This window comes from Erithacus rubecula (assembly GCF_903797595.1).
Source record: "Erithacus rubecula genome assembly, chromosome: 4".
NCBI classification, from domain to species: domain Eukaryota; kingdom Metazoa; phylum Chordata; class Aves; order Passeriformes; family Muscicapidae; genus Erithacus; species Erithacus rubecula.
In genome coordinates this window covers 36,343,720-36,369,761 of record NC_136686.1, presented here as the reverse complement: position 1 = coordinate 36,369,761, position 26,042 = coordinate 36,343,720, and the positions used below count along the sequence as shown (strand labels likewise).

General features: G+C 38.0%; 1 protein-coding gene across 5 annotated transcripts; it reads right to left on the bottom strand.

Moving 5' to 3' along the window:
• Window positions 1-968: 968 nt before the first annotated feature.
• Window positions 969-22,920, bottom strand: MDM1 (Mdm1 nuclear protein). 5 transcript variants are annotated; one of them, XM_079304897.1, is made up of 15 exons: window positions 22,715-22,919; window positions 21,708-21,813; window positions 19,161-19,513; window positions 18,611-18,727; window positions 16,645-16,788; window positions 14,979-15,112; window positions 12,752-12,851; window positions 9,596-9,634; window positions 9,058-9,233; window positions 8,377-8,658; window positions 6,570-6,682; window positions 6,349-6,449; window positions 5,230-5,464; window positions 4,483-4,551; window positions 969-2,279 (listed from the first exon to the last, which is right to left on the bottom strand). In XM_079304897.1, the coding sequence occupies exons 1-15, from the start codon at window positions 22,868-22,870 to the stop codon at window positions 2,173-2,175; spliced, it is 2,232 nt and encodes a 743-aa protein (XP_079161023.1). In that variant the 5' UTR covers window positions 22,871-22,919; the 3' UTR covers window positions 969-2,172. The 5 variants fall into 5 exon arrangements, with proteins under 5 accessions (XP_079161023.1, XP_079161026.1, XP_079161024.1 ...); XM_079304900.1 differs by lacking the exon at window positions 22,715-22,919 and adding an exon at window positions 22,264-22,413; XM_079304898.1 differs by lacking the exon at window positions 9,596-9,634 and having other exon boundaries at window positions 22,715-22,920.
• Window positions 22,921-26,042: the final 3,122 nt, after the last annotated feature.

The window sequence follows — 26,042 nt, the reverse complement described above, 5'->3', positions numbered from 1 at the left end:
GGTGTGTACCCCTATGCAACAAAAATGCCTCCCTCCTTTCCCATACCTACTCTCTCCCTGGCAGAAATCAATACACATGTACTATACTGAACACATCTAACAAATTCACAGCTGAATGTACCAGATTCACCTTCACAGTACAGACAACACTAAGCAAAACTGACACATATGGTGTTATAATATCTATGACTTACAGGCCTTAAAATCAGACCTGCACAGCTTGACAGATAGCCAGGAAACCCAGGAAAATACAGAAAAAACAAAGAAAGAGAACACAGTTAATGAAAGTCAATTAACAGGTATCACAGGGAAATAATGGATGATGAGCATTCTTGGCCAGGAAAACAATAACATTCTGATATGAATAATGTAGATAGACACAGCAAAATTAATGCACCCACATTAGTAACATACTATCCTGAAAAAAAATACTTCCTCTTTTAGCCATCAAGTTTTCCACTATAAAACTATCATTTTAGAGAAAAAATGGGAACTTTCATAAATGCTGTTGAATATTTTCCCTTTCAGTAGAAATTTTATGACTAATTATAACTTTCATGTTAAGTGCACACCACAGAACAATCCCAGAAGCACCTGAGATAAAAATTGTTTCAAACAATTCCACTGGTAGGAAGCCACTATAACATCCAATTTCTGGAAGAAGGGAACACCCTTTTCAAACATCATCAGTACTGGACAGCATTAATTCACTCACTCTAAATCACTTGTTGGGGACTGACCCTTTGGGCATCGCAGCCTTTCCAGCCTGTGTAGCACCCACCTGCTTTGAGTCACCACTTGAAATATCTGTAGTCAGTTATGATTTCTAGTGTCAACATAATAAATTACTCTTTCTGAAGATCAGCTCTGAGGTATCTTGTCTTTCTTAAGTCTACAGATATTCCAGCTGAACAGGTGAAAAAGAGAAGTACCAATGTAATAGGCTCTGCCAAATTATCCAGCATAACTTAAACAGAAACAAAGCAAACCACCACTTTTATTTTCAGCAATATGCATACATAATTACATACAAAATCAAAATGCAATCAAGTGTGTACAAATTTCAAACTGTTCTTGTATAAAATTTTGAAATTAAGTAGTATTAAAACCTGAAGTCACACACAACTAAACTGCTTACAAACTACCTATTTCCTCTACTTCATTTTAACTTGTCTTCATCACTTGTAAAGATAAAATGAGCTGTCAGTATAAACCACAAACACTTTTCATTGTGACAATCATAATGCCATCAGTCTCCCTGAAAACAGGAAACTAAGATAAGAGGTAATTAAAATATCAAAGTCAAGAAGAAAAACCATTCTTTTAAGTTTACTTAAAGAGATCACTAGTCCTAAATACCCAAGTTTGAAGTAGAATATAGGAACACCACTGGCTAAGGTGGCTGAACTTGCTTCTTCTAGAGAAGCTGAAATTACCACTAAACATGAGTCTTAGTCTACAAGACAAGCATTCATATCAGTATAGCTGACAAACTGCAGTACTGTACACTGAACTCTGCCAGTCATCCTGGCCAAAAACCTGTATACAATGAACACACCATAATGCTTTGCTTTTCTTAAACCTTTGTTTGTTTTGCAGTTAATGACACTCTATGTTAGTGTCATTAGGAAATAAGAATTTTTCGGTAAAAGGTTAAAAGCAATAAGTAGTAAAAGCAACTCGTTGTTACAGTGCTGTGTTATGCTGACAATTCATACAGTAACATGAACTCATATACCACAGCTGCCCTTAAGATAACTTGATAAAATAAAGCAACTGAGGTATTTGGTGAACGATGGTATTGCCCCTGAATACTGTTCCAGGTCATACTGCATGACTGCAGCAGAATACCTTGAAAAGTCACACACACAGATTCCATAAAAAAATAATTATCTCAGGTTCAAAAGGTGCCACTGTAAAAAAAAAGTAAAGCCTCACAAGACTGTTGTAACATAGTGAATTAAGACCTAACTCTCAGATATAAAGAACATTAATTTTCGACATCATCAGTACTTTCAACTGGGATGGCAAGTCCTAAAACTTGGGCCGTATCAATGGTAAGTGAAAGGATGCTGTGCAAAACCTACAATCACAATTTCTTAAAATGTACATTACAATTTATACAAAATACATCATTTTACAGAGTAGTTTCTACACAACAGGAAGGAGAAACTATGTCTTGCCCCAGAAATCCTTCCTCTTCTGAGCTCGTTCCAGTATCTGAGACGCAAGAGAACTAGATGCTGCCGAGCGAGCAGAAATCTGAGACAACCTGTCATCTGTGGGGAAAGCAACAAGGGAAAAAGAAAATAGGAAGATTAAACACACATATTGAAACACAGCTGACATTTTTTGAATATTTTTATGCCCTCTTTCACAATGGATGCTAAAACAGTACCACAATATACTTCAACTCAATTATTTGGCAACTGACATGCTGGAGAAGAACCTCTCAAGGAAGCCTCTAGTATGGAAGGTAAGAGAGTTAGGTGCCCATCTCTTGAGAAACTCCAGAATGAAACCCTGTGTTCACCTGGAACTGCCCAATTCTCCAAGTCATCTTGATCTTTACTCTCCTGCGTCAGAAGACCTCAGGAATTGTTCCTCTGCCACTGAAATCTATATAGACTAGACTCTGGTAATGACATATTCTTGAAAACAACCCACTGCTTCAAGCAAAGCAGACAACTTTAGAATAAAATGACTAAAATATCCCACGTTGCCAAAAAGAGTCCTTCTGTGCCAAATCCAGCTAGTATGCCAAAAGCTGCTAAAAGGAACGTGTCTTCTGAAGAAAACAGAAGTTTAACAAAAAGACAAGAAGAATCAGGCTTTAGAAATATACTTTTGAAGAGTCTTCCTTTGAATACAGGGTCCATTTCACACACAGTAAAGCTCCTAAAACTAATCAGTCTTGATATTGCTTGCCTGATAAAGCACATTATAATTCTTTAACAGCATTATTAAAATGTTGCTACAGGTCTGTAAAGATGCCCTCTATGAAAAATGACCTTAATTACACCCATTCTCCTACAATGGATTAGAAAGAACTGTATCACTAGCTTCCAGACCCCTCACCAACAAAAAACAAATACAAGAAAAAAATTCTTCAACTCAATCCAAACAGCACCAGTATTCTGTCAGTGTTTGAATTAACTTTTCAGCAGAGTTTCTAAATTCTTAAAATACAGTGATCCTAATAGCCTGTAACAGGGCAACACACTATGTGCAACAACTACATTACCATGTGTGAGAAAACTGTGAACTGCACTTCTGCAAACTGACATGCAATTGGAATAACTCCCAGGTTTGCACCTGAACAAATATGAACAAATATGGGCATACAATGTATCTGTCAGCTGGCACATTTCACCTATTTCTGGAAGCTCATACACTATAATTCAGATAACAGAGAAAAATAAAAAAGAAACAGCAGCTACAGCATTTAATCTGTGTGCAGCAATCTGTGTGCAGCAAGCTGCAGAGTACTACAGGATTTTGCATGTTTTATGCAGTTGCACAGAAGCTTGGCTGAGCCATCTGCACCACTTACATATTTTTCAACCAACTGTAATGAGTAAAACAGAGAATCAGCCCAAACCTTGGTTAAAACCCAAGGAGCAAAGAAGCACCAAGGGATACAGAAACCAAGCTTTTGGTTGTTCTGGGGTATAACTATAAATAAACTGCAATCAGATATAAACTTGCTCTGCCCATACTCTGAACCAAACACAGGTGATTGCAACTAGCACAGCACCACACCAGGCTCAACCTCAGACTCTGCACTAAGAAAAAGTGTATGGCAGATCACTGCCTTTGGTTGACTCATGCTACTGAAAGAGTTTATTTGTGTCTGCCCACAAAAAGGCCAAGAAAATGCAGCTGTGCGATGGCTGCTCTCGTAGATTAACTTCAAAACAAACATTTTTTAAAAAAAGGCCAAAACAGCAATCAGAATAGCAGCATGCCATAAGCACCCCTAACACAATGAGCAAAAGACAGGTGGGAAAATTAAAGTCAGATGGATCACTTTATGTTGCACATCTGGGGCTAGAGTCTCCCATGCAAAACCTTTATCTTAAAGTTTGTGGTATCTTTAAAGTTGCAACCAAAGTTACTCCAGCTGCAATTTGGGCTGTGTTGCAGTTTCCTTTAGTTGCTATCAACACAAAGGCTTAAAAATGTGTGGGCAGGAAACAATTTTAGGTATGGAACTAAGCAAGCTATAGCAACCATATCAAGAGCCATGATGGTCTGTTAATTTTCAGCCACATTTAATGGTTACCCTGTACCTTCATATTCAGACTTCATATTACCAGGTTGAACATGTTCAAATTATTCCGATAAAAATACACTGTAGTTATTAAAACAAATATATAAACTAGGTTTATTTACTGCATTCAGAAATATCTCATATGCAAAAGTTAAAATTTATTTAGGTTACATACACAATATACAATAATACTTTGGGACAAGAAATACCTTCATCATTACGGTTTCTTTCCCGAAGAGGCAATTGGAAAGTTCTCACTTTTGGATTTCCAAGATTCCCTACAACAAGAAGTCAAAAGGCACAGTTTTGAATCATTTAAGAAGAGACTAGGATAGTATTTCATTTTAGAACATTTAAAAATGTTGTAACATTATTTCCAAAACAAGAATCTTATAAATAGTACACATAAAAATTCTACCAGACTCCTTTACCCTAAAATGAGGTTAAAGGTTTTTCTCAATATCCAATAAACCTTCTAGAGAAAGCTCTCCAGTTTTCTTATCCTGCAGAAATAATTTTAAGGAGTTTACCTCTCATAAATCCACAACTCTTTCAAAATCATAAAGGTTTCAATTACACACTGCAGTTAGCAATTGCAGCTGGAAAAGTGTCACACCATCCAGCTGCAGCTTAAATATTAAAATTTAGAGATGTTCATGCTAAACCAAATTATTCTCATGAGTAGGATTTATTGAAATTAATAAAGCAAAATCAGACAACAAATTGATCACTGTAATACAGTGATATTAGCAGAATCTGAAACTAAGGTGGATATTGTGCCTATTTCCTCAGCAAGACTAACCAACAATATAACCAAGTTAAAAAGCTTTTGTTTATAAAGAGCACATTCTTTATAGATACTGTAAGGCAGAAGCTCAGCACCTCTTGGCCTGAGCACTGCACAACAGTCTTTTACATCCTGCATCACTCTACCACAGTCAATAAGCAAAACCCACCATTATGCTGGAATTCTGGATCCTTAAGAGTCCCTTGAATACGATGAGAGGGACTCCAGCAAGGCACAGAGCACCTTTTTGCTGACTTTGACTCCTCTTGATGGGCTGAAGCAAGAGGAACTTGTTCCTCAACAATCCTGTTAGAAGGATCCTGCCTAAGCGGCAGAGGATCCACAGATCCCAGCCCAGCAGGTGCAGAGTTAAAGAGTGAAGTGGCTTCCATTTTCCCATCAGGCTACAACATAATAGAAAAAAAAAAGAAGGATCAAAAAAAGCACAAAACACATCTCATATACATCCTCCAAGTACAGATCCTCAAATACATAGCAAATGTTGACTTTACACTATTATACTTCTCATGCAAGTACTAAAAGAAAAAGTATTCCAAACCTGTAAATGTGAAGAAAATCTGCTCCTAATAAAAAGTGTTTAACATGCACTGAAAGTAATCTATTCAGGTCAAACCAAGAGCTTATTTTCTAAAACTGTGATTTTTTAGATTTTACAACAACATAACCAACTTCTCATGCAATTGTGTTTCTATTACAGAATTTACTACAGAGGATGTATACAGTGAAATAGTAGCTCTCTTTGTAGAACACAGCACAAGCACAAATTGACAAAAAAACTATTAAAATTTTGAGGATTACAACTTCTAAACATTTCTATTTTTCTTTTAGTAACTACTCAAGCTGCAAAGCAAAATCAACAACACAGTAAAGGAAAGGAAAAGTGAAACTATTATGGCACAATCCTCTCCCTCTTGGAGAGAACGAGTGATCTCAAGCAACCTGGAGTTGTGCCCAATGTCAGTGGCTACAATAACATTAAGGGGAAATCCTACTGTCAACCTTTTCATTTTTCTGTATATGGATCCCATGCATTTATCCAAAGAAGCCAAAGTGAAGCACATCTAATCTCATTCCAGTAGTCTCAAGTCCTTTGTCTGACACCCCAAAAAAACTATGTATACGGATGTGCCTTTTCTAGTTACAGATACTGACAAGTCTAAGACAGCAAATAACAATTAAAGAAAAATATTTCTTAAACAAATTATTAATTACTACTTAAAAAGCACATTCCTGAAATTCATAATAGTAAGCCTGTTTTCTAGCTCACCTGGGAGGACCTTTTTTTGGTAGGGCTGGTTGATAAGTTTCGCTTTCTCTGAGGTGAAGATGAAAACTTGACTTTAGGAGCAGATACTAGAACAGTACCTCCTATTATATTGGAAAAGATGAAAAATGCCTTATTACATTAAATAACCTAATCAACTAATTCAATTACTTTTTTTTTCTTTAGTTCTTGAAACACTGCTTTGCATTTAGAAGTCTTTTTACCAACAGCTCGGGTAGTGCGATCACGATGAGACCTTGGAGTCCTGCTGCCTCTACTTGAGGATTCAGAAGAATCTGACACAGCTGCAGAAGTGTTCAATATTAAGGCATTCTCACTGAAAAAAATTGAGCAATGATTAAAGGATTAGCTAAGGAAGGACTCAGGAGTCTTGCACTCAAGCTGTTTCCAATCCATTCCTACAATGAAGCCTAAGGCAAGACAGTTAAGGCCTTAACACCCAATAGCCTGTAGCTAAAACATTTGCTTACCAAGGGGAGTCCTGGATTCCAGTCCTTAAGCCCCAATTTCTGTATTTTAAACAGTCTCAAGCTATAAATCCAGGCACCCTCAGTCCTGAAAAACCCTGAGCATACTGCTGCACAATACAGAGGCTCAACAGGAGGGCTGGAAAACTTTGAACCCAGAAAAACTGAATATGGTTGCTGCCTTAGAGGCAAGAGTGTGGGCTTGACATTCTTCAATCAATGTGGTAGAAGTGAAACCAAAGATCCCAAATTTATGCAACCACTATAGCCCCTAGGTTATTAAATATACATCCTGATATAAATATATACATCATACATTATATAAGTATATATAAACTACATCAGCACTACCATTTCTGCCTCCAGCTGCATTTCAAAAGGAGATGTCAGCATACCAACAATGTGGAGAAACCTGATTCTATCAGTGCATGATAGGCACATTTAGGCAAAGAATTCCTCATTTCTAGCTCTCAAGAAGATGCAACATGCAAGTATCAAGCTGCTCTGCATGGCTGAGTCCAGCACACATCCCAGAACACACAGAACCTCACTGCAAGATGACAGAAAACTGACAATGTCAATCAGAGACATCTATGATCTATGACTAGAATTGAACAGAAACTTAGAAAAGTTTCTAGATTATGGTTTTGAAAGTCTGCACTTGATATCTGTTGGAGTTTAACATCTCAATTTTTTGGCCTGGTTTGAATACACAGTATTATCCCAAATGGAGATGATTAGTTTCTTACCTTTGATTAGTGCTGCAACACCCAAGATAAAATTCAATGAGGAATATAATACAGGTAGCTGACATGGTTACAAGGGTCAAAGCCATTCAGAATTAAATGTCTATCAAACTAAAATAGTATGCAAAACTTGCACAGTAGAAAGCCAGAGACTTCTGAAACCAGATACAATTTGGATCCCTCAAATGTCAAATACACTACTATGGAAACACTGAGCTGATCTCCCATTATTTGCACATTCCCCTCCATGTTTTTCTCACCCGTGTTTACAAATATAATCACCAGTGATTAAGGGATATTAGTTTTTTTTTTTTCTCCCATGTCCCTTATCTTTGTCCATGACATCTTTTAAGAAAAATAGATGCCTAAGTACAATATTAGCATGTATCCTATCCTATCCTATCAAATTCTGTTGTCAACTTGAAGCAAATCATGATTTTTAATTTTCACTAAACTTGGCTGCTGTGTAATGAAGAGTCTATTCAATGTAATAAGAGGCCCATACTGCATATTTCATAGTTTTGGAGAAAAACATTAGAATGATTCATGAGTCTACAAACTTCTGTCTTGCAAGTTAGAAATGCAGTATTTTTAATGATAGGTCCACTTCTGTAAACCGTCTCAGTGTCTTAAACCTTTTCATTCTCTATCAAACTATTCAAAACAGAAGTACAACCACACCAATTTACACTCTCTTAAATACAAAACTTATTTAACCTACAAATTTCTGACCTGTTAGAGGAAACACACTCACATGCATACGCATATATGTATTTAAAAAAAATGTTCAGTTTTACCCTTCAGTTTTCTTATCTTCTTTAGCATCCTTATTGCTTTCTTCTAATTGCTGGGCCATGAGTGCAGCCTGTTCATCTGGCTTTTCTTCCTCTTTCTCTTCTGTTAATTGTTGATTTTTTATTTCTTCAGTACCTTCTTGCTCATCCCAAACTAAACGTCTTTTGACTGGAACAGTTAAAGCCTCTGACATGTCTTTCTGTGTGCTGTTCTGATGTGGATGTTCTCTGGAATCAGGTTGCTGTAGCACTTCAGGGCTTGGTGCAGCCTCTTTTTCAGAAACACTAGGTAAGAAAGAACATAGCCATTTTTGAATACAACATTTTGCATCACTTATTTGCACAACATATATGTGTCTATATAGAAACCATTCATCCAATTCAGCTCTTTGCAAGAAGAACAGTTCAGACATTAAAAAGTAGTACAGTTGATATGATGAATGGTTAAACTGCCACTGCAGTTTCATCTAATACTTAAGGACATCGCATTTTCAAACCAGATTTTATGAAGACTATGTTACCATTTCCAAAAATGCAATGTAAAAATAGGGCTGTATTTTCAATTTCAACAGCAAATTAGATTATGAGAAGTGCTCAAAAAACAACTATTTCCATACAAGCCTATATTCAGCTTTTTGCTCAGTTTCAAAGCTGCAGATTAACAGGCAGGAATGATGACCTTACCCAGCAAGATCTAGTGCTCTGATGTTGTTGCTGATTCCTTCTTCTGAACTGGAAGTTGAGGACACATCCCAAAGACTGTTATTATCAGACAGGATCTGATTGAAATGGTATCTGGAGAAGTGTGTTCCCTCCACTCTTTGCCTGTAAGCCTTCGCTCTTTCTCGAAGCTCTCTCACCTGCATGTACATCAAGGTTTCATAAGTTTCACAGTTGCTCAAGCTTCACTATTAGGCTACTATAAATATTTGCATTAGCTACTGGCAGCTAGAAGAGAAATGCAAGTTACACATAATACAGGGCCAGCCACAGCACAAACATTGCATGCCACAGTAAATGTAAGAAGAGGAAAGCAAAAATAATATATTCAGTAAGCATGTTTGAGCCGTGAAGCCAAAGCAGAATCACCAATTATTCATTCTATGAACACAAAAATTTATGCAGCAACTATCAATAAGTTTAGTGCTGGATTCTAATTTTTTCCATCAGCGCTCAGACACAGTGCTCCAAACACTGAAAGAGGAACTTGGATGCAACCAACCTCCATATACCACATGGAATTTAAGGTGTTTTGAGATGCCTAAAGAGAAGAATACAGAGTTATTTTTAAGTTTCTTATTTTTCCTCTCAACACTCAAGAGTGATGTTATTATTACCTTTGTAATTTTACTTCAGTCTAAGTAAGAAATTAAATACTAAAAGCCTGTCAACATAGCTCTTTGCTGCCTCCCTGAGATTCAATAAAAAGCTCTCAAGTACAGTCAGCACTGGCCTTCCAACAGTCTTTTGCCAAGCTTGAGGAAATTAATTCAGATTTCTAAACATCTACACTCAAAAATACATTCTATAAATTTTATAAATACATTCTACAGTAATTTATGATGAATTCAAATCAACAGATCTATGTGTATGTGTAATACTGAGTTTGTATGCTGCAAACACTGCAACTGTGCCTAGCTAATAAATATTAGTGAAAAGTTAAGATTAATACATGAACTCTGGGTTGCTGTTGTATGCAAGACATAGTATCAAAATTATTCCCTCTAGGCTATCAGTAACTGCAAGAATGAGATACAAAACTGTTCAGGTGTCAGTTTTACTCCAAAACAATAAAAGTAATAACCCCTCTCTTCAAACATTATGCACCATCATTTTTACAGTTAAGACCATTTAAGCACTTGCTGTCTTGTGTCCTTCACCCAAACACAATTAGAGTGCAGGGAGAAAAAGCAAAACTAAGAAGTTTATGTTTAAATTATTAAAAATAACTTTGTGATATCATGTGAATTCTGACTTTCTAAAAAATTGTCCACAGGAAATAAGTATTTTGTCAAAGAGCAGGAAAATAATACTGACATTTCATCTACCACATTTTCACAGCTTTTTTTTATCCTTCTTTCATGACAGATTTCACACCATTCCAACTGCAAGGAACAGAGTTAGTGGGCTAAATTCAGGTAATCCCACTAAAAGTAACTGGATGCAGTAGATGGATATCCAGCTAACATCCCACAATTTGGCCCACTAAACTTCCAAAGAATAGCCCATTAAAAATATATGCTTGTCATTTTCAGAGGAGAATTTAAAAGTTTGATGTGCAAGTGATTCACTGGATTACTCACTTTAACTAGAATAATAAATAAATAATTATGATAGCTGAAACAGAAGGAATGTAAATCCAGAGCAACAGGGTACCACAGGAGGAGGAAGAATACTGGGTTTCCATTGAATTGTGAAGAAGTACAAATGACAACCATCTCCTCCAGCAACTCAGCAGGCAGCACTAACTCAGCAGGATACAGGCCCTAGAGAGTCCTACTGTGATTATGAATTGCCCACATTATTTTTTCAAAAGCACAATTGGAAAAGTCTTCTTTTTGTTCAACTACTGAAAAACACCCTTCATTCAAAATTGCAGAGAAGCAGCCTACAAGTAATCACTATGGCTAAGGTCACACCAGGATTCCATTATGGCATTTGCCTGTTTGGACTCAGAACTTTAGGAAGATTGCTTTGGACAGAAAGTCACCCACGTGCCAAGTAACTTATTTCTAGTTTCCTGCAATTTCCTTTTCAGCAAGAAAATCTCTGTGGAAAAGTCTGATGCACTCAAAACATATCTTGACAGTGTGGGAAATATTTGATTGTTCGTATTAAATTTCTAATTGAATGCCACATGTAAAGTTGAGTATCTATCCTCCACTTGCAGTCTCCTCATTCTTTCCCTCAACTGTACTGCAGGGAATCCTCCCAGCAAACTGTGCCACAAACACACTGTATCCCAAGGCCCAACCTTTAGTTACCCATCAGTCAATTGCTCTTGAAGCTGAGCATTGCTCCTTATTGGTTTGAATCTTTCATGATTCAACATCAACAAATTAAAGTATTATATGCCAGAAAAATTACATAATATTCTACAGAAACATTCAGTATACAACTTAGGTTGCATGCAGTAGTTCATAACATTTTGAAACCTCAGCTACAGTAAATATAATGCTTATATCAATGTATATAAAAATATGAATATTGCTTCTTTTTCAGTCCTCTAACATCCTCTTGAGGTTGTTTACCCAGAATGGGTCATGTTATGCATATGTACACAAACTCTATCTCATGCTTTAATATACTTTAAATATTGAGATCTATTTCTCATTGCATGTTTTGTATGTATTCTATAATTATTTCTTTTTGCTAACAGGAAAATTACTTGCTAGATTAAATCGAGCAAGAAAACACAGAACTAAAAGCTACCAGACTACTCCTGCAATTCTCAGAGAACCTTATTTTCAAGGAGAACCTATATTCTGAAAGCCCAGCACTCTAGAACCATTTCTTCCAGTTCTACCTTCCACATCACCATGGACCAACCATGAGGAAACTCACATTTCCAAGTATCTGCCACACAGGTAGCAGCACAGTGTCTCACAAAAGCTCCCTCTATTAGCTGGCAGAAAACTATGTCAATTCAGTGAAACCAGAGTTTTGTAGAGCTAGCTCTAGCAGTTTCTTAGCACACTATCAATGGTTTTGATTTCCTTGTCTAATGCTAAGAAATGTTGTGGTCTTGAAGCTACTCAGCATTTTCACAGTTCTGTGATATGACTTCATATAGTAGAATATGGATTGTAGTTTCTGAATAAACTACAAGAAAATGCACTGACTGAAACATGCAAGAAGAATTCTCAATTTTATGTTGTGTACGACAGAATTCAGTTGACTGTTTTGAATGGATTCATGCATGGTAAGCCAACAAACTGAGCATGACCATCAAGCCAACCTAGGCTGATACCTATGCTGCCCTTTTTGTTTTTATTCCCTTGGACTCTCCTAGCATTCAGCTCTGTATTTTGAACACTTCTGCTTGTTACAACAGGGCTGAACATCAAGAATAAAATTACCTGCCACAAGAGACTCTGCTCTGAATGATCCTGACTGTACGGGAAACAAAACTTCTCCCTTTGACTTTGGAGGTCACATTAATTTTTCTCTTAAGTTTCATCATCTCTTTTTTCCCCCCCCTATGTATTATACTGACTTGCCAGAATTAATTGTCTTTGTATACTCACCTTCAGGAGCTTGAGTCATTAGCATTACAATCTCAAAGCTGTATCTTATAAATACCACAATTCAAAGTTTTTGCATCTGAAAATCAAAATACAAAGCACACTCAGGCTTCAGATTTTCTAAGAATACTCACCTGGCTGTGAGCTTTACTCTTAATACGAGACCAAACTCCATCTTTGTACAAGTACTGGGCTGGAGACAAAAATTTTGACCTATATTCGGTGTTCATCCTCCTAAGAAATCAAGAATGAGGAGAGGAAAAAAAAAGTAAAGTTTGATATCCACAATTCTCTTTAAGAGCACTTTTAAAGTTACTCAACAAGCATAAATATGCTTGCACCTAAATGCCAGTGAGATGCAAAAAAAACATGTACAAATAACTCAAACCAACACAACTAGGAAAGCTGTGAAAAGTATTCATTCACAGTTGGTGGTCCTTCAAGTAGTTACTCCTACTGTTTTTTCCTTGCAACACTTCCACCAGAAGCTTTTGCCCTGACAGTCAACAAGCAGAACATAATACACACATCAACCTCAATTACTTCAAGGCAAAATGTGGGATCCTGATTTAAGTCACTGATGAAGGTACATTTAAGTAAAAATGCCTGGTTTGGCATTAATGTGTCTGAGACATTTCCTTCTATGAACTCCACTTTAAAGGCACTCTGCATATGGGTGGGGTGAGCTGCTGGAGCTAGGAACATCTGACTGCCAGAACACTGGTCAGTATAATTCATCTATGTCCTAGTGGCTTTGATCTTCAAAAGGCCTCAGTACTTGGGCTCATTTTTCCCCTCTGCCACACACATACAAACACAGAAAAATTAACATCATGTAACCTATGGTAGACAGTAAGTAGTACTTCAAGTCCTTAAGCATTGAACTGTGGATGTATCAGCTTAAATCTAAAGATATTTTTGGATTTAATCATGCTTCAGAACATTGCCAACTTAATTTTAATATATTCAGCACGGGTGGAAAAGCCCTATTTTTCAATCCTTCCCCAGAAATAGGTCATAAAAGCCTGAAGTCAGGCAATAAAATGAACCTTGTAAAAAGAAAAATATGAAGGTCAAAAAACCCTTTATATTCAAAATCTCTCTCAATATGTCCCTTTTTTTAAGCTCACAGAAATCCTTCATTTTTGGTTGCAAAACCAATGGATTAGCACAAAAAAAACCCTCATGTGCCTCAATCCCTTTTAGAGTCTGCTGCAAAAGCAGGCCATGCATTCCAACACAGCTTGCATTCAAGTAACAATCCTGTCTGCACATTGAGAACTTGCACATTTTGACAGCTATTTGCCCAGTGTTTTTTTACTAGAATTTTGTCTTGTGCTACTACACTGAAGTCATAAGAGTCAGAAATTTGCTCTTAGATGCAAAGAGCCCCAGCAAATGATCAAGAATTTTGTACATTAATCACTGCAAAATTGACTCCAATCTACTGCAAAGAGTATGAAAACCAAATGGTTAAAAGTTTTAGCTACACTATATTCACGCATTTTTGCATAAACCAAATTTATTTCATGGAATTTTGAGTGATCATTTTGTAATCAACTGCCAATACCCAACAGAATTCAGACAGGCAAGTCTCCTCTCCCATCTTCAATCTTATGCCCTAACACTGCCATAAAGAATGAAAGCAATTGCTGGGCCATACACTAAGCATTAAACACAAAAGAGATGGATTAATCTCTGCATTTTAAAGCCTATTTCTTGGCTTTTATTGTTCTTGACATATCTCAGACATGTATGAAATGGAAATATGAGTTCAATTCTTGCAATGTAGGCATCTGGCAGAAATAAAAAGATACTTTGATAGCACTCAATAACATATAATTTCACTTCATTTCCATGCTTGCCAGATTACTCTAAACAGGACAGATTTTTTGCCTTTACCTTGTGTGTTTGTTTTGTTACTCAGGCACACCAGGCCTCACAGACCAGAATAAGCAGACATCAAGTACAATCACCACAGTTTTAAGGCATGGAGTGGGCACAGTAGATAAAGCAGTTTTATGACTTCCAAAGCACCTGCAGAAAGTTTAGCAGCAGCACTGCACTGATTCTATTTCATTCACATTGTATTCATTAATACTACTACTGCATCACAAGGTTCAACTAAACAGGAGTGGTTACAAAGCTTCCACTGAAGCTTTTTTTTTTTCCTTCCAGAGAAGAGGACAGAAATAACATCAGGTTTGATGTACCCCCAAGAAGCTCAATCTCAGCACTGCAAGGGGCATTTTCCCCTGCAGCTGCAGCATGGGTGTGGTTAAAGGTCCACAGTCCATCATTCTAAATATGGGGCTGCTGTACACCTACTCACTAGTCTAGGTTTTCCTATTTTATACATACCCACGACTTGTATGTAAAGTGAGGGGCTTTGGACTTTTATGTTGCTTATTATTTTGTTTAGGATGTTTCTGTTCTGATTTCCCTTGTTTTGCTGCATCTTCTGCTGGTTTTTGAAACGGTTCTTCCCTCTTACTCTAAGGCAAAGATAATTTTAAAAATACCACATTAGCTAACAATCTGAAAACCCTCATATTTCTTTTGACATCAAGCACTTGCAAATAGGTAATTTTAGTGTTAGTTGTTTTGAGTATTTAATACAAACATCATATTCTTCTGCTAACACAAAAATAAACTAGTAAAATGCCAAAGTTAAGATGGAGTGACACATGCTGCTAGCTAGATGATCCATTTTGACCACTTTACAGAATTAATTCAACATGAACCACAGCAATAAAATAATACAATATCTGCACATTCTAACCTGAGTTCAAAAGGCAAATTTTAGGATATTTATTTTATTCTATAAAAGTTTAGATTGATTTGTTTGGGTTTTACACCAAAGATATTTTTTTCTGATTATTTCATTCTTTCAGAAATCCAACACATGACTTCTGATTCTGCTAGAGATCTTCACAGATATTGTTCAATTTCAGTTTTTTAAAAATTTTAAAGCCCACCAAAATCCCCCAAAACTTTTGCAAGATATTCATCAGAGACAAGGCACTGGCATAAAAAGGAGTTTTAAAGCACTTCCACAAAAATTCCCTTCTCATGACTCTTCTTCATTAATTTATTAGCTGTTCTCGGAAAATGACCTGAAATTTGAAAATCAAAACCAGAAAAATGCTTCCCAAAAGCCTCAGGCTTTTCAAGATTTCTTCGTTATCTACCTAAAGAGGCAAAAGAGACATAAAAACTTCTCCTCCCAGATTGGATTTAAAGAATTGGGCAGGTCTGAATTTTAAATGATAAAACCTCCAAGTCAACAATCCCTTCAGAAGTACCAGTGTCTTAGTTTAAGCCAAGGCACTGCATGTTAAGTACACCTCCTGCTCAGCAGTGGTCCTAATGAACACCTTGTCTGACAACAGTCCTTTCTGTTCTGTCAGCAACAGAGATGGGTAGTGAGGAGACTCAGATTAACCAGGAGCATCACACAGCTGGCACAACCCAGGCCAGAAGATTCCTAAAAAACCAAAATGACAGCTTTTTGGAACAGGTCCTAAGGGAGCTGACTCAGAAAGGCAAAAAAGGAATATGTATGCCCAGTGGAAGCACAGTCAGGTGACATGGAAAGAATACAGAGATACTGCTTGCCACTGTGTGGAGAAAATTCTCAATCTCTAATTCATGACATTCAAAAAGTTTCAGACCTGCCATCTAGCCCTACTGCACACCAAGACACAACACTGGTACCAGAGTATAAATCAAAGATTTAGATTGCAGAAACTATCCTAATTACGAAAAACGAAGTGTCAATTTGGAACAACAAAAAAACCCCACTTCAAAACTCAGAAACTTAAAACTTTAAACTGAAAAAAAATGCTCTAAGGGGACCCACTACAGAATCCCCAAAGAGCAGAGCTGTACAGAATTCTTTTTGGTCTTTACAGCAAAACCACTACTGAGTCCAGTGTGACTAGCAACACTAAATAATTTCAACCTAAACCCATCCCCATAAAGAATAGATCAAAACTGCAGAAGCACTACTAAAGTGTTAACACACCAGAAATTCTTTCTCTTCTGAACCACCTCTCTCTTGTGAATTCTTAACAGGAGGAGACCCTTTGGAATTTCTCTCATATGCAGTTTCAGAAGTAATGGCAGGAGGTTTAACCAGAGGTATGGATTTCTTTGCGTTGCAAATCAGCTGCATGAGAGGAAGAAAAAGAAACAAAGAAGTGTGATTTGTTTACCTTAAGGCTAAATTTTCAAAATCTGCTAACTTACCCACACAAATACACTCACATATGAGCAGAGAGACAGTCATCTCTATAAATACAGCATGTGTAGACTAATGAACTTCTAGGAGAAATTCAAGAGAAATTTAAATACATTTAAAAGTGACCAAATCAGACACAGTTAAACCTGTGATCAAACACTTACTGAAGTTTACTATCAAAGGTTTTGTTTATTTGTTTATTTTTTGTTCACTTTCAGAGCTGTATGTAAGATCATGGTTTTTTAAAGGCATGCCATAAAACTTCCATGTGAGTCCTCAGTACATGTCTTGTCCATAAGTAACAGAAAAAAGTTTTGAGTTTTAGAGTTGGATGCTTAGAGCTTGGGCAAATTAAAATCCACTTCTTTTCAACTAATATAGTATTATAAATCAAGGTAGAGAATTTGTCTAAGATGTGGTCATGTATTATCGCTTCATGGGGTTCCAAATTTCAAGACCGTGCCATGTGTGAGAAGCACGCATTTTCCATAGATTAGCTATGAGAATTTAGGTCTGACTTATAACTTGGGTTACTTTGATATTTTGACAGAATCTCTTCAAGAGAAAGGGATTGTCAGTATTGAGGTATATTCTCAGTCATATCAACAGTGAAGAATAACAATTAGTTAATATGTACCATTTTTATAATTAAAATTTTCTTAAATTCTACTTATCCATGGATGTATAGTGCCTATAGACTTATTCTCACTGCTTCTTCTTCTATGTAAGCTGTGAAAAAAGTCTTTCTTCTGAAAAAAGCACAATGTTCACAAGCATTAATAATGAAATTATCAAACTGATAGCACACAGAATCAAATGGAATTCTCTTTGACATTTTCCATAAGGTGACTTTCTGGAAGCTGCCTCTTCCTCAAAAGATCCTTTGGCTTCTCTATACTACTGTCATTTATTTCAGTGACTTTTCATTGGATAAGGGGCTGCTGGGAAACACATCCTGCAGTAAATCCACCTGCTTGGTATTCCACCAAAAAAGGATAGAATAGCTATTATCTTAGTTATCAATGTTTATTGCCTCTGAAAGATGTTACTGAACAAGTCCACCACCTGAGGATAAAAAGAGCACATCATCTCTAGTAATCCCACTAAAGTATATGCCTCTAGTGAAGAAGGAGAAGACAAATGCAGAAATGCCTGTTTTACACTGCAAAATGACCAAAAGACTGAGTCTCCTAGGTCCTGATCCCAGTAGCAGTTAATTGAAAACATAAAGCAGTCTCACACTTACTGACTCTTTGTGGTCTCACCAGAAAAAGGATTTTCAACCTTACAAATCCCAAAAGCTCATGAGATGTATTAAAACATCACAAGAGTATCTTAAAATCAGAAAACTCCACTTTTAAATATAAGCTGTTTTCATGAAAGAATAAAACACTAGAGAGACACACTTTAGGGCTTAGAAGTGTATGTGCACAGAGATGGAGACTGAGAATAAGAAACTGGGTCAACACAGATAAATTAATACAAACAGAAGAACAGGACCCTGTTAGAAACAATGAGATACAAGGCCTGAGGAGAACAAATACTTAGGCTGACCACAACAAAGAATCACAAGGAAAAAATCCAATTCAGCTACACTTCTGTAGAGTGAGAGAGGAAAAAACCCTGTAACAACATTAAATTTTGTTGTTCCCCCACCGAAACAGCAAAAAACGGAAATATTTTTGAAAGGAAAACTTTACTGATACATAAAAGGAAGTATTAATTTGGTTTTTGGATTCTATAATGTTACCTGTTCAGCTGCAAGTATTGGTGACTTTTCATGAGGACTCTTCCAGACAAACTGGCTTTGATATTCAGAATTTCTGGGGATAATTATGTCTGTTTTCCTCTGAAGGGCTCTGTGAAACTGACAAGGGAAAAAAAAAGGAAAAAATAACAATGATTGTTCCCTTTCCTACAATATTTTGCAACTTAAACATTAACACACACTTTCAGAGCAATGGTTTCGATTTTGGTTTCAAGAACAAAATTAATGCAAAGTACATTTTCTCATTAAACTACCCCAAAAATATATATATATAATTGGCTAAATCTTGTTTAATTGAAATCAGCAGTGATGACACATTCTGAAGATGCAAATGAAGAGCAAATTCTATTGAACTAAGTAGCACCAAAATCTGATCTCTAACACACTGTTCTCCCAACACAGAAGCTACAAGAGAGTATCAAAATACAAAACCAAGGAAAGAGTTCCAACAAGAGTCTGAACATGTGTGCAAAATTACTGACAGTAATTTTTAGACTGGTCAATTAAAAAAAAAAAAATAAAATTCGCTTACCCCATTATCCATTTTTTCCAATTCAATTTTTGGAGATGAAAATGCTTCATTTTGATTTGGTGGAGCTTCTGAGGGTGATTTCTTCATGTTGTTCTCTGCAAGTGCAAGAGCTATTTCACCACTAGAATCTACCACATGTGACTGAACTTCTGGGGGGAGTCTGGGTCCTTCAGATGTTTCAAGTTTTTCCTGATTCACATTATTGTTGTTAAGGTCAGCATGCAACTCTTCAGCTTCAGTTTCCAGTGGGTCGTTCAAATCACAATCTGCTGTCCATTCAAGAGACTTTGAAATCTGCGGATTACGGTAAGGTACCCTTCTCTTGGAAATGAATTTTGGTTCTCTTGTGATTCCTGAGAAAAAGCCATATTAGATTTAACAGAAACATTCACTGACAACAAAGTATCACTCTATAAGAAGAGTAAGTTTATCATACAACTGATTACTACAAATCTTGGAGCAGTGACAGACTATGAATTACGGGCATGGCTGAGAAGTTCTGTGTTCCTTCCTATCTGCAAATGACCTTCATTTCCACTAAACAGACAGGAATATGGTGACCCAGAACCATGTTGGATTAAACCTTATAAAGCAAAAATGTCCACAGGACAATCCTGTGCCAATTGATTCTGGGAGCTGAGCAACAAAACTCACACACCCAGTGAAAAAAATGCGGTTAACACAGGTACAGAATAACCAGCCTGGGGGGAGAAAGTATGCTACAAGCACTTCTCATTGCACATGCACAACACACCTTACTCAACAGGTTCCCTCTGACTGTGACAGATCTCCACCCTCTTGCAATTTAAAACCATCTCAGATAACTGACAACTTTTACAGTATGAACACAAAAATATTCCCAAAATAGAAAAATGTTATATAACAAAGCCAAGAATCAAGTTACTTTAAGAATTACTGGGTTTTACACAGGCAAGAGAAAATAAAACTACCCCACCATTTTAAGAGGAGTATTGAACAACTGAACACATTTGAAGAGGAAAATCATAGGAGGGAAATCATAAACCACTTCAAAGAGCTCAACTGCAATGGAAGAATTAGTGAAAGCCCCTAACTGGCTGAAAGAAATATCTTCCTTAAGAGAGACACTCCCATTCCATGAACAAGCAATGTGGAAAGAAAGAACAACCTATGGTGAAAGGTATATAGAATGTCCATATGTCTGACTACACATACAGGACAGGAAAATCATTCCAGTGGAAAAGTAGCAGAAAGGCACTACAAGCACCTGCAGCTGTCAACTTTCTGCTGTAAAGTAAATTATCAGCAACAATCTGCAAATCCTATGAGGTACCAAGAGTGACGTTTAAAGATGTGGGTGTTTAAATGGCCAGAAAGAGGTCAGAATGAAAATTAACACAAATACATAGAAAAACTACAGCAAGCATGCACAGAACCATCATTACAATGTGAGGAAGAGGAGAAACTATTGTGGGGCTAAGTCATGAGTCTATTGCAAGGCTTGTATAATTTGCAGTTTAGTTTGACTGGAAAACAAGCATAGATTGCCATTTTTAAATGAAGTTAACCTGCCTAGACGTTTAAGCATTTCAGAATTCGTGACAATTGTAGTCCTCAATAAGAGGTACCCATACACAGACCCATGTGCTAGGGAAAGCAAAGTTAAAGAAAGATGTATTTTGCAGTAATGGAAGAAAGCAGTAATATACCTAAATCATAATCTTTAGCAAGATTAAATTATTTATTTGTCTAGTACCTTGACTAAAAAAAAAAAAAAAACCCTATTGCCAGCTGTCATTTCTTAATTAAAAGGCCATAATTTAGAACACTTATTATGGTAGGAATGAAAGCATTGTACTCTAATTACACAGACTGCATAATGCAGTTGCAGAGAACTGCACAGATTTTTTTTACTCTGCCTTGCACCACTACAATAATTACTATTTTTTACTACTTCTTTTCAAAGCACTGCAGTTGTCATCACTCCTCAGCTCCCTACAGGCCTTTCAATCCAACTGCTATTTCTTTTTCCTCCTGCTTTCTAGCTCCACATTTCCCTGTCATAATGTCTACAATCCTTAAATCCTACACTGCAGTATCACAAGATTTTCTGTGTAGTGCCTGACCTTCTCTTTCAGCTAGCTGTGTACCCGTTAGGTTCATAACAATTTCACTTCATCAAACTTTGCCCCAAGATAGTCTCCCTGTAAAAAATGAATTTTATTTACTATTTCCATACATCACAGATAACCCAATCCACCCTCGAAACATGCTATATGGGTTAACGCTGCACCTGTGTTCCATGTTTGGGTCTTAGCTTATGCTGAACGTCAGAAACTATTCTTTTTTTTAAGGTTTAGATAAATTGCACTAATTGAAAAGAAAGTTTCGCTGTAGCCATAAAGAATATGGAGTTCAAAACCACACTCTATCTAAATGATGAGCAAGATGATAGTTTTAATTTGATTACTAAGCACACAAACTGTAAACACCAACAGTTCACTTGTGGCCATGCACTCATCACAGCGAAACTCTGCGGGCCTTGGCAGCAACCGAGGCGGCACTTACCAAACTGATCCGACCGAAGTCCGGCCCACAAGGATTTCTGCTCTTGGGACGGGCTACAGAACTCTGGGCTTCTCCATTTGAAGTTTCTCTTGTATTCACTCAGCCCCTACAGCAAATAGAAGGAGTCTGTCAAGCCACCGGTGCATGCCGTGCTTCCCTGCTCCCGCAGCAACAGATCTCCGAAGGGGCAAACACCAACACCCCGCCGCAGGATGAGCAAAGCTGGCAGGCTGCTCCTCATCTTCCAAACCCACCCCCGACGGAGAACAAAAAGTACTGCTGAGAAAACGCGGAAGCTTTGCATGCACCAAAATACAATATAAAATACTTAAAAATCAAAATCCAAAACACGCATCGTATGTCTGATTTCAGGAGCAAGCACAGCCTGGACCCGCTGTCACCCGCACGACACATCTCTTTCCTTGTTTACTGGCCGGTGCCGTGGCGCAGGGTCCTCCTCCCCTTTCCCGCTACCCCGGAGCGGCCGCAGCCCCGCTCCTGCCCCCTTGGGCCGCGGCCGGGCCGCTCCGCCGGGCCCCGCTCCCGCCGCGCTCACCCCGAACCGCACGGGCATGGCGGAGCGGCGGCCACCGCTCGGCCGGGCCGGGCCGCCTCCCCTCGGCCCCCGGGCGCCTGCGCGGCGCGGCCCCGGGCGTGCGGGCGGGGAGTGCCGGGCCGAGAGTGCCGGGCCGGGCCGCTTCCCCTGCCCGCCTGCCCTGGGGCCGCGGGGGGAGCCGCTCCCGCCGGCAGAAGGGTGCCGCGGGCTGGTGTCGCCGTGGTGCCCACACTAACACACTGATCCCCGGTAACCGTGCTGTGCGGCCAGCGCTGTGTCGGGGGACGCACAACCCGCTGCTAAAGCATCGCTAGGCTTTGTTACAAAAAAAAAAAAAAAAAAAAAAAAAAAAAAAAAAAAAAAAAAAAAAAAAAAATCACGTGTCCACGCATGCAGCTTTATGTTACTACAAAAACAACGTTTCGAGGAAGGACAAAAGGAAGTTTCCTACCCTTCTGGAGCATCTGCGGCGGCACGGCAGCTGCCGGTCCGCCTTCGCCACCTCCCCCGAGCTCGCCGCCCGGTCAGGAGATCCTAATCCACCTCCTGGCTCCGATCTTCCCTCGGGGGTCGCTTTTCTGACTGCCTTCCCCCTGCTAGTCCCCATCCTGGCTGGTTTCGGCTGTATCACCTTAAAGAGAGCGGAGGGGTGGTAAGAACACAAGTGCCGCCCCGGCCCAGGTCTGTTTACATTGCCTGTTGCCCGTGGCTCCGAGCTCGCCCGTTCCTGTCCCCAGCGCAGGGAAAGCGTCCTGAGCTGTGTCACCTGCGCCTCGGCAGAGCGCCCTGCCAGCCACCGGAGCGGCGTCGGTGACAGACCCACTCACTCAAGCAGAGTTTGGGACCCTGTGTGCAACAGTGTTCTACTGTCGATGTGATATATATGTGATTCGTGCTAATTGAATTGTAACAATATTAGCAAAATTGTTGCTTTATAATCAATAGAGAAATTGTATTTAATTGTTATAAAGGATAAAGGAAATGGTTAAACAAAGCAGATGGAATCATCCTCTAGATGTTTGGTGGGAGTGAGGATAGTAAGGGGATAGGTCTAAGAACAGCATCTAGATATAAACCTTTCGATGTTGAATTGGGCCAAACTGGAATGATTCCAAAGCACTGGACACTGGACTAAGGCCTGTTATGGGAATGCATATTTAATTTTATGACTTTAAGTTTAGTGTGCCTGCACTACCTGCGAGGTCAAACAGCGAACACTGAGGAAGACCCAGAACCTTCATAGGAAACAAGACCCCCAAAAGGAGGAGAGACCCCAGACCACTGGTGGAGCATGCACAATATAACATAGTGACATAGATTTTAGGAATAGAAGCTAGGAGGAGCTTTCTAGAAGATTCTGTATTAATGTGTGTTAATAAACAGTATATAAGAGATTTTGAGCTTGACTGATTTAGTACAGTGTGAGAGGAATGGCCCTACCTGCACCCCCAGTTGGGATATTCCCCCAGTCCATTTTGCTTATGCTTTATTTGAGCCAAGCCTCAATTATACTAAATTACTCACTGCTAAATTTTGTATTTACTTAAATCTATGTAACTAATATATTTTGATTGTATTCATTTATATACAATTGTCGTTATTAATAAAATGCTGCTAAATTTAATTTTGTTGTTTAACTAATTAGACAAAATCGAACATATCCAAAACATATCCATTTATAACAGATGTGAGGCAGAGGGGTGCACCAATCTGTAAGGAAAAGCTTGCACACAAAGTAAAATGTTCTTCTGCCATGTGAACAGCAGTGGGGGGAACAGAAGAAAGGTGCTGTACTGATAGTGTTCTCAAATTTCACACATCTTTATTCATGAATTTCAAGATCAAGACAATTTTGGTTTAATTTGCTTGCCGATTACACTTGACTGCTAGGTCCATCATATAAAGTGTTTGTTATTGCAGTGATTTATTACATAATGTTCAATCAGGTCTAGTTCAGTACATTTTCTAAAGTAATGTGCAAACTTGCTACAGAATGTGAAAAGCCAGCTGGCAAAAAGACAATGTTCAAAATACATATTCCAGGTTTGCCAGGAATCTTTCCTCTTTGATGTGTATGGAAACCAGGCCAAACATAATTTCCGTATGTTTTTAGGGTGGTTTTCATTTACCAAACCACAACAAATGCTTTTATAGATGGTTTGGGGCTGTCTGAATTTGGAGATGGATTTGGTTCTTTAGTGCAGAAGCATAGTAGGACACCACACAATCCTGATATGCAGATTTTTATACTTCATCATGTCTCTTTATTTTTTAAGATAAAGCACAATAAATTATCCTGAAACAATGCAATTCACATTCCTCTTTATGCACTGATTGATTTAAGTTGCATTTTAGATCTTCTCCTTATAGCTATAAGATAGGAATAGCTCATGTAGGGGAAGCACTTTAATAAATAAGTCAACCATTGAGCTGCTAATGTCTTTACCTCACCTTTTTATCACTGCTGTTGTGTACCAGCCACTTCAGGTTCAATGTATACACATTACTGAACATATAGGCATTTAAGACAGCATGATGTAAGAATGTTAAGATGCTTAGGCCAGTACCAGAATTTCTACATGAGGGCTGAATAAATAAATTAATAAATGAATCATGAAAACATAAACATGGATCTGTGTGTAGAAAAAGTTGCACTGCATTCACAAACTCTCAGTCTGGAAACGTAGGAAGGATTGTTTCCAGTTTTCTGGAACATAAACTTGCAGAGAGTGATATAAGTGTGTATCCATCACTAACCGGTCTGTATAATTTATTGGTTAAAAAAATAAGCATTTAAAACTTGTATTACTATATTAGACATCTAAATAGTTTTGTGTTCAAGTCACTTCACATTTCTGTAACACTTGAGAGGCTGACTATCTTCTTCCTTTATTTCCAATAAAGCAAATGCATGTATATTTTAATTTGCCTTGCTGATTCACATTCCAGATCTAGATTATCTTCTTGCTGTTCTTCAAATTAATCAAAAGATGCAATTTCTTTTGATAAACCACATACAAAAATTCTTTTGATTTTTTATGTGTGTAATTTCAAATGAGTAATTTGTGACCTATTTTTTTTTCTTTTCACAGTTTGTTTTCCCATTAGCATCACCACATCTTGCTACACATCCAGCCAGACCTAATCTTTGAGCTTTTCTGTCTCTTGACACCTGTGCTCTTGAGTCTTCATTTCAAGACTTGAGCAACTTTTACTTGAACTTCAGCCTGTGAACAGCTAATTATTACATCTAACTAAATAGGGACCTTCCCATGACCTGTTTCTCTCAATGCTTGTAAACTTGGATGCCACAGGCAGCCCTCCCTTAGGGATCTGGTAACCTGAAGTCCCTTCTGGTTTAACACTGGTGGTGTTTCTTGCCAAAACTCAGAGTGTGATGTATCAGCAGCCCTACCTCCAGCCAGAAAAGGCTAGACACAGCTTGCCATGAAGCCTGACAACTCTACTCCATGTGTCAGCCTGAAGGCAATCAAACAAGAGCAATAAAACATGTTCTCTACCTCCAGAGTCTGTAGCCTCTGGCACTCGCTGGTATAGGAGTAAAGGAGGAGTGGTTGCACAGCTGGCCTGGCTTAGGTCCCATGGTTTTTACTCGTAAGAACAAATGTTTCATGTGAAAACTTGTCCCGGCTTATTTTACAACCCATTAAAAAACTGCAATGTTAAAAATACTTTAATTTTAGAACTCATTTCAATCCCTTTTTCAAGTAACAGAGCTGATCCAGCAGCCATTAAAGGGCAGTGTTTTGTTGCTTGCA

Coding starts and splice junctions, on each gene's coding strand:
- MDM1 (XM_079304897.1), bottom strand. CDS start 22,870: ATGGGGACTAGCAGGGGGAAGGCAGTCAGAAAAGCGACCCCCGAGGGA. Junction 19,514..21,707: donor ACTTCGGTCGGATCAGTTTG/GTAAGTGCCGCC, acceptor GCTTTTTCTCAG/GAATCACAAGAGAACCAAAA. Junction 9,635..12,751: donor AGAGTAAAGCTCACAGCCAG/GTGAGTATTCTT, acceptor TCTTCTCTTTAG/GCATCTCAAAACACCTTAAA.